Consider the following 18,304-nt stretch of genomic DNA (forward strand, 5'->3'; position numbering starts at 1 on the left):
GGATCAAATGTCAAGGGTGGTACTTCCACCGTACAAAGGCCTTATTGTTGTAAGGCCTTACACCTTATAATTTATCATCTATCTATATGAGGCTATAGTAAGCGTTGATTTGTGGAGGTTTAAAGTGGACGTCTAGAAAATGGGTCCATATTGTGCTTCTACGGATCGAATGATTAGGATGATTGTATGGAGATGGTTTGTTAGGAACACCCTATCTATATGAGGTTCTATGAGTTGGATGAGTCAAACAACATGGGAGATAGTGTATTTATAGTGGCTTGCTACTCATCTGAGCTATAGTTCAGAAACCTCGCCCCCATATAATTAATTACCCAAGTGGGCCGACTTGTTTATAGTTACACCATCAAATCCCGTCTCCCCTTCTTTAATTAACAAGACCCCTAACCCCATTAATTTTGCTAACTACCTCTCTCTCTCTCTTGTTGGCCGTTGAGTTTAAAAGCCAACACAGTTAAACAAAGCTGTTGTTCATCTACCACACCAAATCGCATTGAATATCAACAACATTTCCCCTCTCTCTCTATATTTTCCATTCCACCACTTGGGTTGTCATGAAATAAGACTTAGATCTCGAAATCTCCGATTTGAGATCCAAATGGCTGGTTTCTTATCCACTCTAAAGCGCCTCTACCTCTCAGTCTACAACTGGGTCGTCTTCTACGGCTGGTATTTTCATTCCCACAACTCCAAATCTCCTTTTATTAGGAATTCTGCCTCTATTTTTTCTTCCTTGTTAATTTGAATCCTTTATGATCAATATAGGTGTCAAGTTCTGTATTTTGCTTTGAAGACTTTGATCGAATCAGGCCACCAGAATGTCTACAGCGCCGTCGAAAGGCCACTTCAACTCGCCCAGACCGCGGCTTTCATGGAGGTCTCTGAAATTCCTTCTCTTTTTTCTATAATTTCAATGAATTTAACTTATTTTGATCTGCAAATTGTATTTTTTCTTCTTCTTTGGTGGCAGATTCTTCATGGCCTAGTAGGTATTGAATTCTCATCCTTTGGTTTTTTCCCCTTTTGGGTTGGAATATGTATTTGTTCTAATGATTTTATTCTATTAATCTTGATTTTATTGTATGAATCTTGAAAAGGTTTGGTAAGATCTCCAGTGTCAGCAACACTGCCACAGATTAGTTCGAGGTTGTATGTTACTTGGGGTATCTTGTGGAGTTTCCCCGAGGTAACATTCATACATTTCTTGTTAGGTCAATGATAAATTCGCACCCCCCTAGGATAATTCGCACCCCTTTAACGTGAATTGGTGTTGAAAAGCGTTAAAAGTCTGCGACATACCCTCTTTTAAAGGAGTGTCAGTTATACCCTCTTTTAAAGGAGTGTCAGTTATCTTACAGAGGGTGTGAATTTATCATTGCCCTTGTTATTTTTGTGATATATGGTAAGAAGGATCTGGGCTGATAAAACTGTATATTTGTTTTGCAGACTCGGACGCATTTTCTTGTCAGTTCTCTGGTTATCAGCTGGTCCATTACAGAGGTGTGGATTTTATATGATTACGATTTAAATTTGTATGAAAATTGATTTGAATCTCATGTTTCGTTTACTAATTTTGTTTTGAATTGTTAATATTCTTGTATATACAATATATAATTGCAAAGTACTACTCTCCAATCAATGGCTTCATATTCAGTTCCTAGCAACCTGTTTTACTAATGCTTTAACACGATAGGCCTCTTTAGATGCCCTTAAAATTATTCTTATCAGCAAATGATATTTATTATAATCTTATATTGATCTTTGTTATTGTCCTCCAAACTGATCTTAATGTCCTATTTGCAAATAAGATTCACTTAAAGATAATCTTATCGATGGAGGACCAAAATGGGAAGATTTAATAGGGGTGACAGATTTGGACAGATCTAAGAAATTTTGGTAGATGGAAGGTAAGTAAGGGTAAAATTCTGGTTGTAGGTTGTGACTAGGAGGTTTAGAGAATAGGGAAAAGTTCAGTTTCAGACAGTTAATAGGAATGGTGTGCAGAATTTTAGAGTGAAACATAGTGACTGTAAGTGGACTGTAATGGAGGAAAAGAGAACTGTAGTGGGTATTGGGGAGGTTATGAAGTAAGGGTCACTGAAAGTGGACTGATTAAAGGCTTTTGAGTAGAGAGATAGGAATGGTATGAACAGTATAAGAGTATTGATTAGCTGGGGGCAAAATATATAGCATTGTCACTTTATTCCTTGTGCAGCTAAATTTCATATAGCTTAAGTGTACTAATAACATAATGATAAGTGTCCTTACAACTCAAGTATTTCATGATAAACATGTGGGGCCATTTAAGACGCTCATAACTTAAAAGAACATAAGTAGTTTAGGTGGAAAAAGACTCCTGTACCCCCTTCCCCTATGACTTAAAGGACTTGAATGACACTTAAAAAAATAAATAAGGACACATGGATGATCCCCATCACTTATTGCAAATAAAGACCAATTTTGGTGGTGTCCAAATAGGCTGTAATCATAAATTTTAGAATTGATTGTACTATACACTTGTTTTTAATTTCACTTCCTCCAGCTATTTGTTTAGATTATTTCTTGATTGGTTCATACAATTCATTGAGCAAAACAGTGTGTGGAAATACCATTTTTCTCATCTTGTTGGTGCTGTGAAGAAACAGAGCAAATAGGAAGAAGTCTATCTTCCTGTATTCTGTATTGTGTCTATTACATGTGATTAGTAAAATATTTAGAGGTTACAACTGTATAATCCCTTGATTAGTGGATGGTAAATAAGGAAAACAAGAGCCTAAATAACAAAATCTTACGAGGAAGATGGTAGTTATGCATGCTGTTAAACCCCCACCCCCCAAGATGATTTTGAATGCATCTGAAGTTTGGAAACAGGAAAACGTAACCAGGTGGATGAAGAAGTTTTGGTAGTTATCTGAAGGTATAGAGGGCAAGGAAATTGTCTTGAAAACATGTGATAGCGGATAAGATGACAGTCAACTTCAATATATTTTGTACATTCTTGGAAGACATCATTGTGAGCAATCTAAATAGCACTTTCGTTATCGCAGAAGAGAGGAATAGAATGAGAGAAAAATACCCTTGTCACATAGAAGATATCGTAGCCAAATAACTTTTGCAGTAGAATGCGAAAGTGCACGATATTCAGCTTCGGCGCTTGAGTGAGCAATGAGTATTCGTTTCTTGCTTTTCCAGGAGATAAGGGAATCACCAAGAAATATACAGAATCCAGTTGTGGATCGATGATTTGTATTATCATCGACCCAATAGGCATTAGAGTATGCACCAAGTGGCAATTTGGAAGAGTAAAGTATTTGTTGAAACATGCCCTTAAGGTATCCTACAATCATGAGAGCAACAATAAAATGGATTGGACGAGATTCTACGATAAACTGACTGACAATGTGAACGGTGTGATTGATATCTGGTCTTGTAATGGTGAGATAGTTGAGGCCCAACCAACTGATGATACAAAGTAGGATTGGGAAGAAGTTTTCCATTAGAAGGTCGAAACTTCACATATAATTGAAGAGGGGTATCAACTATCTTAGTATCAATAAGACCATCCCGATTAATAATATCATATGCATCTTTTACTTAAGAAAGGAAATATTTAATCGTCATAGAATCAACTTCTATCTTAAGAAAGTAACACATAGTGCCTAGATCTTTCATCTCAAAGCATCTGTGTAGATAGGTCTTAGTCTCATTAATGTCCGTAAAATCATTACCCATAATAAACATATTATCAAAGTATAAAAGTAGAATAAGAAAACCACGAGCTGATCTTCGGGTTTGCAAACTTGATTGGGTTTGTGTGATAGACCACTAGGAGGCTGTGCGTGTACTTCTTCATGAAGATCACCATGTAGGAAGGAATTTTTAACATCCATTTTATGCGATGACCATTGTCGAGTACAAGCAACAACAATAAGGATTTGTACCGTCATCATAGGAGCAATAGGGGCAAATGTTTCATCATAGTTGATCCCGCACTCTTGGGTGAATCCTTTTGCAACAAGGCGAGCTTTATACCGTTCTATAGATCCATCTGACTTGGTTTTGATCTTATAAACCCATTTGCATCCAACAACGGACTCCCCGGGAGGAAGATCTACAAGATCCTAAGAATTTGATTTTGTAAAGCTATGAGTTCTTTTGCCTTGCTAGCTGCCATTTTGGGTTAGAGGCAGCCTCGCGGTAAGATTGAGGTTCATGAAGAGCCAAAATAGTAGATAAAAACAGTGATAATCTTCAAGTTTGACCGTGGGGATGGTGTCCATGTTATGTTTAGTGATGTGTAGTAGTAGTAAATGGTGATGGATCACTTGCAAAGGCAGTGTAGTTGATGTATGGCTTAAATTAATCAGCAGCTGAATTGGGTAATAAAATGTCTAAGAGAGGAGTAATAGGAATTTTAGGAGCATCAGGAGAGATAGTCTCATAAGGAGGGTCAAAAGAAGGATCAGGAAAGGGATCCGCAAATGGAAGAGGCTCAGATGATGGAGTGGAGGAGAGGGAATAAAATGTTATTTTCTCCCAAAATACAACATGACGAGAAGTGCATAATATTTTGCTTCAGAATCGTAGCAGCAATATCCTTTGTTTTGAATACCATAACCTAAAAATACACAAATGATACTCTTTTACTTTAGTTTATCCCATGTAGGAATAAGTACAAAATATGTGGAACCAAACATTCGAAGTTTAGAGTAATCGAGAAGAGAGTGAAAGGGATGTTCAAAAAGAGAGATGCCAGTTGTAATATCCGGCCCCACCAAGGGTAAAAAAGGGTGTCAGTTATTCAAAAATTAAATGCCTCATAGGTGGGTAATCATCGACTTTTGCTCATATTCCTCTGAATTACTCAGGGCACGAGATCACCTGACATAATGGGGCTTGCACGATTTGAACCCAAGACGTTACTTAGAATGAACAGCTTCCTACTACTAAGCCACCACCCCAGGTGACGGCAAAAAGTCTCTCTCTCTCTCTATAAGATACTATTCAAGTTTACTATTGATAAATACTATGCAAGTTTACTATTGACAAACACCATTCAACTTTACTATTCACAGACACTATTCATATTTACTATTCATAGCGGGTCCACCACTAGCGGGACCCATTGAATAAGCATATCAACTCCACAACTACTTTCATTATTCCACCGAATAAGTGGTTGGGCTTTACGGACGAAAATTATATAAAATAATAATAACAATAATAAAAAAATAATATCAATCACTCTATTACTGTTCAAAAACCTTTACTATTCATTTATTTTGTACCTTTACTATTCGTATATTTTTAATAAAATATAGATAAATTAGTAAAGAAATTTAAGAGGGCAGTTGAATATGGTTGACGAAAGAGAGAAAGAGAGAGAGAAAGCTGCAGGTTACTATTCACGTCGCTATTCACAGTTACTATTCATTCAATTTTTTCCTATAAATAGAGGAAGAGAAGAAGAAAAATTGAAAGAGAGAAAAAGAGAGAGAGAGAGAGAGAGAGAGAGAAAGAGAAAGAGAGGGTGAGAGAGAAATAAAGAGAGAAAGAGAGGAAAGAAAGAAAAGGAAAGGGAGATTCTGTCAGAACTCCAACAAACCGGAGCTGGAATTTTGTGTAAGGAGGTAGGTGATTTCCACCCATATTAGTGTATTATGTGTGCGTTGTTATTTATACCTATTATCCTTGTATCTATTCACAATTTATACGAGGAATTGTCAACACTTTTTTTGTTATTGAGAATGTTGGATTTGATATGTTAACCTATGTATGGATTTCTTATTACCGACAGGTGGAACGATTTATTTTGAGATGATTTTTTAGAGCGAGATTTTATAAAAGCATGTTGAAAGCTGTTATATTTTCATTTGAGTTTTTCCTTGATTTAAAACGAGGGAGTTCCTAATGGTTTTGAAACACCTGTAAAATCATTTGCATATTACCAAAAATGCTAAATTGCTTTTATCTACAGTCTTGGTATGGAATGGGTCCCACTAGTAAGGTTGATCTCTGGAAGGGGATTAGTACCCAACCTACCAGTGGGTAGGTACACTGGTCGTGATCACCTAGATCGGTCGAGATTATCTGCCCATAAGGTTGATCTTGGGCCGTCAGCAGGGAGTCATCTGGCTATTGATATTACTATTGCACGCTTATGGACCTGTAGTCCTGGGGACGAGTGTTCGCCTTTGGGTACGCTACCTGCCAATAGGGTTGGAAATTGGCCATAGAAAAGACTGATTTGTACTCTTAATCATTCTTTTCCAAGTGGAATATTGCAAAACTGCGGGGTTAGAAGTACTCTTTATCTTAAATTTCCAAGTGGAATATTGCAAAACCGTGTTGTTGGAAGTACTCTTTATCGTTATTTTTCAAGTGGAATACTGCAAAAACTAAGTGGTTGAAAGTGTTTTTGTCCAAAAGTAATTATTTTACACATGTACTCTATATTAAGACAACTTTTGCACTTTTACAAATTGCTGCATGGACTGGACTTTATGGCATAGTATTTCTCACTCTTTTATTGTATATGCCTATTTTTATTAGCTGATATGGATTCGGAAAACCGGCTGTGCTATTTGCTCATTATGTGATTAAAATTTTCAAGTATCTAAGAACAGTAGACTGATCTTAGAGAAGCAAATCGTTGGAGTAGGTTTCAGTTGTAGTTACTTTTATTTGAGTTTTTTCTAGACATTTTACTTGAGAGATTTGTAATAAAACAATTAGCTATGATTATGTGCTTAATCTTATATAAATCATATTTCCACAATTATTTAGCAGCTTTGTGTATTATGGTTGGTAAAATGAGATTGAGCAATGCGTACTTGGGGGGGGCACCCTACTTACACAGGCCCAGTTCTGGGCGTGACACTTAAAGTGGTATCACAACAATAGGTTTACAGAATCTGTAGTCCCTTAGGCAAATTGTACTTTTACTGATAATTATCAAGAGTCTTACTAGTGCTTGGTATTTTTGGAATGGATATGACTCGCATCAAGAGAATGTCTAACCTCATTAGTGTCCCTGTTTCTGCGAGGGCTCAGTGCAGTCAAACTCTACGTCGGCTCCAGTGGAGCCGAACCCAGTGCAAGAGGAGCCTTCCTCCCCTATCATCCATACTTTAGATGGTAGTACTCATCAAGAGTCAGGGGTACCTCGGTTGGAGCGTATGATGGAGACTTTAGTTGGGGTAATGACCCAAGAATAGCAGCAACAACATCACCTACAGCCACAACCACCACAAGTCAAACCTCGTCAACATAATTGGATGACAGAGTTTCAGAAGTTGGCTACTACATTTGGAGGAACCACTGATCCTCTCGTGGCCGAAGAATGGTTACAAGTTACAAAGAAAATCTTTGAGTTCTTAGGAATGGAAGACCAAGACAAAGTAGTGGCAGCCACCATTATGCTTTGAGGAGGTGCATAGGGGTGGCCAGAACCGAACCAGACCCGAAGAACGGAACCGGACCCGAAGAACCGAACCGGAACCGAACTGTTTAAAAATACTTTGGGTCCGGTTCGGTTCCACTAATGAAGAACCGAACTTATTCGGTTCGGTTCGGTTCGGTTCCATGTCTAATGTTCTTGGTTCGGTTCTGGAACCGAAGAACCGAACTTTTGAATATATATATATATATATATATATATATATATATATATATAATATTTTTTATATTTCTATTATACATATACTTATTAATATAAATTACTTATAATATTAATAAGTAATAGTTAATACTATTCTTATAATAAGAAAGTAACTTATATTATAACTTTAATTAAAAGTTTTTATAAATTATAATTAGTAATTAGTAATTAGCCATTAGAACCGGAGAACCGGACCGGACCGAACCGATTATGTTCGGTTCGGTTTTACTATGTACTACGGTTCGGTTCTTACGGTTCATGGAACCGGAAACCGAGAACCGAAAAAAAAGTAACCAAGGACCGAGAACCGAACTGGTTGGCCACCCCTAGAGTTGCATACACTTGTGGAAGGCGGAGAGGCGTGGTAGGGGAATCACTATCTTTTCATGGGATAATTTCACTGTTGCCTTCTATGGCAAATATTTTCCTGACAGTATGAGGATTCTAAAGGAAAATAAGTTCTTCATTTTAAAATAAGGGAACATGTCTGTCATAGAGTATGATGCAGAATTTACGAGACTCTGGATGTTTGCACCTTCATCAATCATGGAGGACGATGGGCTTCTTGCTCGTCGTTTGCAAGAGGGACTTAGGGAGCCCATCAGATATGGGGTAAAGATTTTCAACTCAGTACCTATGCAGATGTGTTAAGCAAGGCCTTACAGGTCGAGGAAGGAGTCCTTAGGTCCCAACAGCATAGGGACCAGCAAAAAAAGAGATTCCGACCAAAGGGTCAACAGGAAAGCCAAAATTTAAGAGGGCCAGCTAAGAGGCCTGATTTTCGTCACCAGGGAGGTGGATTCCAGCAAAGGTTCAATGGCCATTCCCCCAGTAGCAGAATACTGGTCAAAGAAGTACACAGAAGGGGATTGACATGTGCGTCAGGTGCAAGAAACCACATGTGACAAATTACTGTCCATGAATCACTAGAGCATGTTTTGAGTGTGGCCAGTTAGGTCATAGGATAGCAGACTGTCCTCGAAAGAGGAATGTCCAGCTTACAAGAATGATACTGGCAGCACCGGCCCAGATAGGGAATCAGAAGAAGAGGGTCACAGTGTTTCTCCTTGGGGCGCACCAGTGTTATTTGTGAAAAAAGGATGGGAGTATGCGTTTGTGCAATGACTATAGGGAGCTGAACAAGGTCACCATAAAAAATAAGTATCCGTTGCCGAGGATCGAGGATCTATTCGATGAACTACAAGGGGCTCAGCCTAATCAACCCCTTGTCAAGCAGCTCCTGTAACTGCCCACTCAACTCCTTAAGCTCCGCTGGAGCCATCCGATAGGGAGCCTTAGAAAAGGGGCTCGTGCCAGGCACAAGATTGATGGAGAATTCGATCTCCCTATCTTGAGGTAACCCGGGTAAATCCCCAGGGAATACATCTAGAAAGTCTCGCACAACTGCGATGTCCCTATCCTACGGTGGCAAGAAAGCTCCGGCACCCTTTCCTCAACAATTTGCTAGCTTTACAAGCTGAAATGAGAGGAGGAGACGTGCATACTGAATTTGAAAGGTGACCAACTTATCGTGACAGTCTATGACAACATGATTGCAGCCACCCAGTCCATCCCCAATATCACATCAAAATCTCTCATCTCTAAAACCACAACGTCTTACTACACAGGACATGCAGACACTATCAGTAATCAAGCTACCTCCTACAGGTGTGTCCACACATAACTCTATATCCAACGGCTTGTGTACTACACCATTCTTCTCAACAAATTGGGGTGATATAAAAGAATATGATTCGCCCGAATCAAATAACACATAGGCATGAGCCGAAGCTACGGGAAGGGTACCTGTCATAGGTTAACCCATTTCCACTATTAACTAAGCATATAAATTAATGCTATACATGAAAATTCTAGATAGACATAAGGGTGCATGAAATATCGCAACTAAACTATTGCCTCATAATTAGATTCTAGATAGACATACACTAGATATCAGCAATTAAACAACTATATACCCGTCACTACTGCGTTACAGGTTTTAGCGTCCTGCTCTTTTAACGCATAAATTTGGCCTGGGACCCTCTGCTTCTGATTCCCTTCCTGATTCTGTCCTACATACGGGTCTGGTGATGCTGGTATTGCTCTTGTAAGCTGAACATTTCTCTTCCGAGGAGAGTCTGCTATCGTGTGACCTAACTGGCCACACTCAGAACATGCTCCAGTGATCCATAGACAGTCCTTTGTTGCATGTGGTTTCTTGCACCTGACACACATGTCCACCTCCTTCTGTGTGTTAGCCATTTAACCAGTATTCTGCTGCTGGGGGCGATGGCCATTGAACCTTTGCTAGAATCCACCTCCTTGGTCGCGAAAATCAGGCCTCTTAGCTGGCCCTCTTAAATTTTGGCCTTCCTGTTGACCCCCTTGTCGAAATCTCTTTTTCTACTGGTCCCTGTGCTTTTGGGACCTAAGCACTACTTCCTCGACCTGTAAGGCCTTGCTTAACACATCTGCATAGGTTCTAAGATGGAAGTCTTTAACCCGATACTTGATGGGCTCCCTGAGTCCCTCCTGCAAACGGCGAGCAAGAAGCCCATCGTCCTCCATGATCGATGAAGGCGCAAACATCCCTAGTCGCGTAAATTTTGCCTCATACTCTATGACAGTCATGTTCCCTTGTTTTAAATTGAAGAACTCATTTTCCTTTAGAATTCTCACAATATCAGGAAAATATTTGCCATAGAAGGCGAGAATGAAATTATCCCATGAAAAGATAGTGTTTCCCCTAGCACGCCTCTCCACCTTCCACCAACTGTCTACACCTCCTCTAAGCATAAAGGTGGCCGCCACTACTTTGTCTTGGTCTTCCATTCCCAAGAGCTCAAAGATTTTCTTTGAATCCTGTAACTATTCTTCGGCCATGAGAGGATCAGTGGTTCCTCCGAATGTAGTAGTCAACTTCGGGAACTCTGTCATCCTATGTTGCTGACGAGGTTCGACTTGTGGTGGCTGTGGCTGTGGGTGATGTTGTTGCTGCTGCTGTTGGGTCATTACCCCAACTAAAGTCTCCATCATACGCTCCAACCGAGGTACCCCTGACCCTTGAGTACTCCTATCTGAAGTATGGACGATAAGGGAGGAAGACTCCTCCTGCACTTGGTTCGGCTCCACTGGAGCCGAAATAGAGTTTGACTACAGTGGAACCCGCGCAGCAACATGGGCACTAATGGGGTTAAACATTCTCTTGATGCGGGTCATACCTATTCCAAAAATACTGAACACTAGTAAGACTCTTGATAATTATCAATAAAAATACAATTTGCCTAAGGCACTACATATTTTGCAAACCTATTGCTCTGATACCACTTTAACTGTCACGCCCCGAACCGGGGCAGTGTGACAGCCACCGCATACCTGTAGGGTCCCCCTCACAAGTACGCAAGGCTCAATCTCATTTTACCATCCATAATATACATAGCTGCTAAATAAATTGCGGAAACATGATTTATTCAAGATACATAACCATAGCTAATTGTTTTATTATAAATCTTTCAAGTAAAATGTGTAGAACAAACTGAAATAAAAGTAACTACAACTGAAACCTACTCCAACGATCTTATTCTCTAATATCAGTCTACTCTTCTTCGATACCTGGAATTTTTAACCACAGAATGAGCAAATAGCACAGCCGGTTTTCCGAATCCATATCAGCTAATAGAAAAGGGCATAAACAATAAAAGAGTGAGAAATACTATGTCATAAAGTCTAGTTCATGCAACAATTTGTAAAATTGCAAAAGTTGTCTTAATATAGAGTACATGTGTAAAATAATTGCTTTTGCTCAAAAACACTTTCAATCACTCGGTTTTTGCAATATTCCACTTGGAAATTAATGATAAAGAGTACTTCCAACCACACGGTTTTTCAATATTCCACTTGGAAAATAATGATAAAGAGTACAAATCAATCTTTTATGTGGCCAATTTCCAATCCTATTGGCAGGTAGCGTACCCAAAGGCGAACACTCATTCGCTATGAACACTCCTTCGCAGGACTCACAAGTCCTAAAGCGTGCAATAGTAATATCAATAGCCAGAGGACTCCCTGCCGGCGGCCCAAGATCAACCTTATGGGCAGATAATCTCGACCGGTTTACGTGAGAACGACCAGTGTACCCACCCACTGGTAGGTTGGGTACTAGTCCCCTTCCAGAGATCAACCTTACTGGTGGGACCCATTCCATACCAAGACTGTAGATAAAAGCAATTTAGGATTTTTCGTAATATGTAAATGATGTTACAGGTGTTTCAAAACCATCGGGAACTCCTTCGTTTTAAATCAAAGAAAACTCAGATGAAAATATAACAGCTTTCAACATGCTTTTATAAAATCTCGTTCTAAAAAATCATCTAAAAGTAAATCGTTCCACTTGTCGGTAATAAGAAATCAATGCATAGGTTAACATATCAAATCCAACATTCTCAATAATAAGGAAAGTGTAGACAATTCCACATATAAATTATGAATAGAAACAAGGATAATATGTATAAAGAACAATGCACACATAATACACTAATATGGGTGGAAATCACCTACCTCTTTCTTTCTTTCTTTCCTCTCTCTTTATTTCTCTCTCTCACCCTTTCTCTCTTTCTTTTTCTCTCTTTCTCTTTTTTCTCTCTCTCTCTCTTTCTATTTTTCTTCGTCTCTTCCTCTATTTATAGGGAAAATTTAAGTGAATAGTAACTGTGAATAGTGACTTGAATAGTATTGTAAATAGTAACCTGTAGCTTTCATCAACCATATTCAAGTGCCCTCTTAAATTCCTTTACTATTTTATCTATATTTTATTAAAAATATATGAATAGTAAAGGTACAAAATAAATGAATAGTAAAGGTTTTTAACTGTAACCGAGTGATTAATATTATTTATTATTATTATTTTATATTATTTTCGTCGGTAAAGCCCAACCACTTATTCGGTGGAATAATGAAAGTGGTTGTGGAGTTGATCTACTTGTTCGATGAATTAATGAAAGTAGCTGTGGAGTTTTAGCGGTGGATCCCGCTAGTAGTGAGTCGCGCTATTGGTGGGTTCCGCTAGTGGTGGGTCCCGCTATGAATAGTAAATGTGAATAGTGTCTATGAATAGTAAACTTGAATAGTGTTTGTCAGTAGTAAACTTGCATAGTATTTATCAATATTAAACTTGAATAGTATCTTTTATATATATATATATATATATATATATATATATATATATATATATATATATATATATATATATATATATATATAGAGAGAGAGAGAGAGAGAGAGAGAGAGAGAAACGTTTTCTTTTTCTTCCATCACCTGGGGTGGTGGCTTGGTGGTAGGAAGCCGTTCAATCCAAGTAATTTCTTGGGCTCGAATCGTGCTAGCCCCATTATGTCAGGTGAGCTCATGCCCTGAGTAATTCAGGGGAATATGAGCAAAAGCTGATGATTACCCACCTATGAGGCCTTTAATTTTTGAATAACTAGCACCCTTTTTACCCTTGGTGGGGCCGGGTATTACACTACCCGCCAATAGGGGTGGAAATTGGCCACAGAAAAGACTGATTTGTACTCTTTATCATTATTTTCCAAGTGGAATATTGCAAAACCGTGTGGTTGGAAGTACTCTTTATCATTATTTTTCAAGTGGAATATTGCAAAAATTGAGTGGTTGAAAGTGTTTTTGTGCAAAAGCAGTTATTTTACACATGTACTCTATATTAAGACAACTTTTGCACTTTTACAAATTATTGCATGGACTGGACTTTATGGTATTTCTCACTCTTTTATTGTATATGCCTGTTTCTATTAGCTGATGTGGATTCAGAAAACCGGCTGGGCTATTTGCTCATTATGTGGTTAAAAATTTCAGGTATCGAAGAACAGTAGACTAATCTTAGAGAATAATATCGTTGGAGTAGGTTTTAGTTGTAGTTACTTTTATTTCAGTTTGTTCTAGACATTTTACTGAGAGATTTGTCATAAAATAATTAGCTATGGTTATGTACTTAATCTTAAATAAATCATGTTTTCGCAATTATTTAGCAGCTTTGTATATTATGGATTGTAAAATGAGATTGAGCCTTGCGTACTTTGGTTTGTGGGGGGGGGGGGGGGGGGGGGGGGGGGTGACCCTATGGGTATGCGGTGGCTGTCGCCCGGTTCGATGCCAGTACTAATAAATGAGGGAATCCAATTATTAAGTTAAACTAAAGTCTGAACAATTTCACGCCAGAACTTATGAGGATTAGAAGAGAAGAGAAGTAAAGTTCAAGGAGTTTCAATAATATGATGAAGTTTGCGTTCACCTATACCATTTTGTTCAAGTGCACCGGTGCATGACAATTGGGGAAGAGTGTCTTTAGTTTTTAGAAATGCATAAAATGCATCTGAAATGTACTCTCCATTGGACACTATAATTTTTGAAAGCCCGTCTGACAAGGACACTATAATTTTTGAAAAATCATTACCTGATTTTACTTTATATTCCTTGAACCTTTTCTTGTTTTGTATTCTTTTATTAATTTGGATCTATCATTTTTTATACCTTAAGATATTTTATTTATAGGTCTGTATATGAGTAGATTCATAAATATTGTAACATTTGTATGTGAATTTTCTGCTATCCTACACCTTGTCATTTGTATTCACTGGAACATGTGTCCGCGCCTAACTGACATAAATACATGAGTAAAAGGTTTGAAAAACAAGCTTTTTGACCTGGAATCCATTCCAAATCCTGCCTGGGGTCCTGGTGGGTTGTCACTATTTCATGGTTGTTCCATTCAATCTTTAGACCATTTACATCCTCATTTGTCGGGCATTTTGAGATTTTTGACAACTGTTATTGTGCTCTATAACTGCTCAGCAAGGAAACAAAAAGTGTGCTTTATAACTCAATTTTTTAAAATTATTCTCTTAAATTCAGATTTTTTTTTATTAGTTTAAATTCAGATTTGGAACAAAAGTAAATGTGTTTTCTGGTGTGAACATTCCTCCATCACATGTAATTGCAGATTATTCGGTATTCCTTCTTTGGTTTGAAGGAGGCATTTGGGATTACGCCTTCTTGGCTCTTATGGCTGAGGTATAAACTTGTCTATTATGACGTTGGAGTGATTTTGTGTCTGTTAGGGATTATTTTATTCACATGGAATTGAATCTATGCAGGTACAGCACATTTTTGCTTTTGTACCCGACCGGTATTACCAGTGAGGTTGGTGTAATTTACATTGCCCTGCCATACATCAAGGTAACGAGTTCGATAATATATTAGATGGTTTTCTCAGCATTTCAGTCTTCAAGAAGACCCTTTATTCTTTCAGCATTTCATTCTTCGAGAAGGCCTTTTTAAGCAAAGCTTTAAATTTCAGTTTTAGTTTCAGTCACCATAGAAAATATAAATTTTTTGGTTTCAGTTGGAAATTTTGGTGAAAATCCTGTAAAATCACTGAAACATATGAAAATGATAGAATTTTAAGATGAAACTTCAGGAAATGCTAGAATAAGCATATATAATTATGTAACACATACTGATGTAGAATACCACTAATGCACTTACGATTTTAGTTTCCGTATCGTTTATGAAGGAATGGAAACAAAAACAAAAATCGTTCTTCTCATGTCGATTTCGGTAAAAATTTAAAACCATGTTTTTTTAGAAACTAACAATTACCTTGGAAGCAGAAACACCGCTGCGATTCTTTGAAGAAAAACACTCTAAATTGTTGGAACTTTAGACTTTGTAGACTAATCTTTCAAAATGTTTGAATATTAATATGTTATTTTCCTGCTGCCAGTGATACCATCTGGTTTCATTTCTTCCAATCAGGCCTCAATGTCCTACCAACCCGAATAATCATAAAAATCATGACAGTGTGTGTGTGTTCTATCTTTACTCCATTGTATAGCTTACATTTTCATCGGATGATTGCAGACGTCGGATAAATACTGCATATGGATGCCCAACAAATGGAACTTCTCCTTTGATTACTTTTATGCTGCAATTATTGCCCTTGGAATCTATGTCCCAGGCATGGAGATTTTCTTTGTTACTGTCTATTAAATATGAATTTGGATTTCTTTTGGGTAAATTATACTGTTGATTGCTAACTTGTTATTTGGTTGGATGATGTGGTGTTGTTACAGGCAGCCCACACATGTACCAGTACATGCTTGGACAGAGGAAGAAAGCTCTCTCCAAGTCTAAGAAGGAATAGTAAAGCTCTCTCTCGAACTCCTACGAACGAAAGAATATCCCTAATCGAGTAGGATTTATATTGCTTTCCATGGATTTATTAGCAAGATCTCTGCATTAGTACATCTTCTAAACGCAGTTAGTATATATTCTATTCAAGGATTCAGAATTTCAATCCTTGATTAAGCTGTAGTATTTGAACAGGCCAGACTCATTCAATCTTGACATGATTTATTTTGAAAATTACCAGCAAGCAATGATGCAGACGTAGGCTTTGTGTTCAATGATCCAAATTATTCATCTAATGAGACCCACTAGGGATTGATACCCCAAAAATCTTATCCATCTATGTAACAGCTTTCGGTCAGTTTCATCAAAATGGATTTTTACCTATAAATCTCTAATCATGCTTCTATTAGATTTAGACAAAAAGATAAGGTTTATTTTTAAAAAATATTTCCAATAAATCACTAAATGGTACTTACATTAACAAACATTATATACTAATTTTTTTTTGACAAAAATGAATTTTGGGCAACTATAAAAGCATGATTTGGCCAAATTTTTTGTTTTTGTAGTCCTTTGAAATTGAAGTGATTTTTAAATGAGAAATGCTAAGGCTAATGATCTTATAGTCAAAAGATCTGAAAAAGAAAAGAAAAGAATAAATAGAAGGTCACATGACATAATGAGTATCCATAGTGGTGAAGTTCCAATCAAATAAATGGTAAGTATGTGATTAAGGTTGAATGTGTGTCATTAATGTCAATGAATTTTCTTGGATATATCATGTAAACTATAAAGTCACTGTGCAATTGAAATAGAAATGGGTTGCTTGCAAACTATAAAGTCTTAGATGAGCTGTTGCGAGTAAACTTACTGGCCATACGTTCCTAACAGTGTATTAGTTGCTTGCAAATGGAGGAATTAAAATAGAAATGGGTTGCATTCCCACATTTAACAAGTGAAAAGCCCATCGATTGGATGTATAAAAGCTTAGAAGCACCAAGTGGGTGCGCGGGGCGGGGAAGCGTGGGTCTAGAAGAGTCTAAGGTTGGGAGCACTATGGGAGCGTTTATATAATATGTTCTTTAAAAGTCTTTCAAAATTCAAGTACATTAAAAAAAAAAAATTTCTAACCACCTTCACATACATCCTTAAAAGATTTAAGTACAAAAAGTAGTAATTTCTGAAGATGCCTGTACTTGCTTAAGTACTTTGAAGAGTTGAAGGAAATCGATGCAAGGAAGTTAGTGATTATAGGACTGATGGAGTAATAGGAGTAGAAAGAACGGCATCATTAGTAAGGTTTGACAAGCTTCTTAACTGCTCCTTAATGAGAGCCGAATCGCAGTTCAGGAGTGGGAGAGGCACCCATGAGGCATGATTCTTGCTTCTAAGGATATGAGCAAAGTAATTTCTACTCAATGGCTCATCCGCTGTGGGGCTTACAATTCAGAAGGCCCCGTTCGTTTGGGATTGTGGCAGCCGATGGTGATTGTTGGACTAAAAAATAATGTAATTTTGAGTCCAATAATCACAATCAGCTGCCACCATGGGCTACCAAACGAACAGGGACTTATTGGGGTAGCATGTCCCAATTTCTAATACAGTTTCACAATAATTCACCAAAACCAGTAAATTATAAGCCAGCATGAAAGTTAAGCGGGCTATCACCCAATTTCAAATTTCAACTTTCATATTTTCATCTTGCATGCACACAAATACACATGCTCAAATTCCCACCTCTCACATTTATTATGATTTGGAGAGGATTTTCATGGTTTTTCCAAGTAAAACTTGTTAGAATATGTAACTTGCCTAAGGGCATTTAGGACTTTGTACATTTCTTTATGTTTTAGTATAAAGATATGAGTCAGGAGGAGATTACCCTAACTCATTCATTTTTCTCTCTAAACTTTCTCTTAACATGGTATCAGGTATCAGAGCCTTAGGGTTTTCTGATCCCTAAGGTTCTCCATTAACCTTCATCTTCTCCATCCCCCTCACCTAGCCCTATACCCTAACTCCATCTCCATCTCCACTCTCCCTTTTTTACGAACTCAAAAACCTAATCCCACGCCCTCTCTCTCTCTCCTCGAGAAACCCTAACCCTAACTCAAACCCCCCCTCCCCCCCCACGAAAAAAATCTTTCCTGGATTTTGGATTTGCACCCCTCCTAATTAAAATATTTTCTGCCCGGGCTAGAAATTTTTTTCCTGGAACGGAGATTTGCACCCCCCATACACCCACCCACACACACACACACACAAAATCACTTTCTTTCCAGGGTTGTGTTCACCCCTGCCCACGAATTTTTTATTTTATTTCCAGCCCCCAATTCCTGGGTTCGCAGGTAAGCCTCCACCGTCCTCCCCTCACACCTAACTAATTTGTAACCTCCCCCCCCCCCCCCCCCCCAATTATTCAAG

General features: G+C 38.0%; 1 protein-coding gene across 1 annotated transcript; it reads left to right on the top strand.

The window, feature by feature from the left end:
* Positions 1 to 472: 472 nt before the first annotated feature.
* On the top strand, positions 473 to 16,155 carry LOC143857793 (very-long-chain (3R)-3-hydroxyacyl-CoA dehydratase PASTICCINO 2A-like). Its single transcript, XM_077368279.1, has 9 exons — positions 473 to 687; positions 784 to 895; positions 989 to 1,007; positions 1,116 to 1,204; positions 1,465 to 1,518; positions 14,691 to 14,761; positions 14,845 to 14,926; positions 15,611 to 15,707; positions 15,823 to 16,155. The coding sequence occupies exons 1-9, from the start codon at positions 617 to 619 to the stop codon at positions 15,891 to 15,893; spliced, it is 666 nt and encodes a 221-aa protein (XP_077224394.1). The 5' UTR covers positions 473 to 616; the 3' UTR covers positions 15,894 to 16,155.
* Positions 16,156 to 18,304: the final 2,149 nt, after the last annotated feature.

The sequence above is a fragment of the Tasmannia lanceolata genome, unplaced genomic scaffold (genome assembly GCF_043159265.1).
Source record: "Tasmannia lanceolata isolate RefF3 unplaced genomic scaffold, GAP_Taslan_0.1 ptg000025l, whole genome shotgun sequence".
NCBI lineage: Eukaryota > Viridiplantae > Streptophyta > Magnoliopsida > Canellales > Winteraceae > Tasmannia > Tasmannia lanceolata.

What these genes read in the sequence shown, in the direction of transcription:
- LOC143857793 (XM_077368279.1), top strand. Translation starts at nt 617, where the DNA reads ATGGCTGGTTTCTTATCCACTCTAAAGCGCCTCTACCTCTCAGTCTAC. An exon ending in TGGGTCGTCTTCTACGGCTG is followed by an intron (nt 688 to 783) that starts GTATTTTCATTC and finishes TGATCAATATAG; the next exon opens with GTGTCAAGTTCTGTATTTTG. An exon ending in CCTTGGAATCTATGTCCCAG is followed by an intron (nt 15,708 to 15,822) that starts GCATGGAGATTT and finishes GTGTTGTTACAG; the next exon opens with GCAGCCCACACATGTACCAG.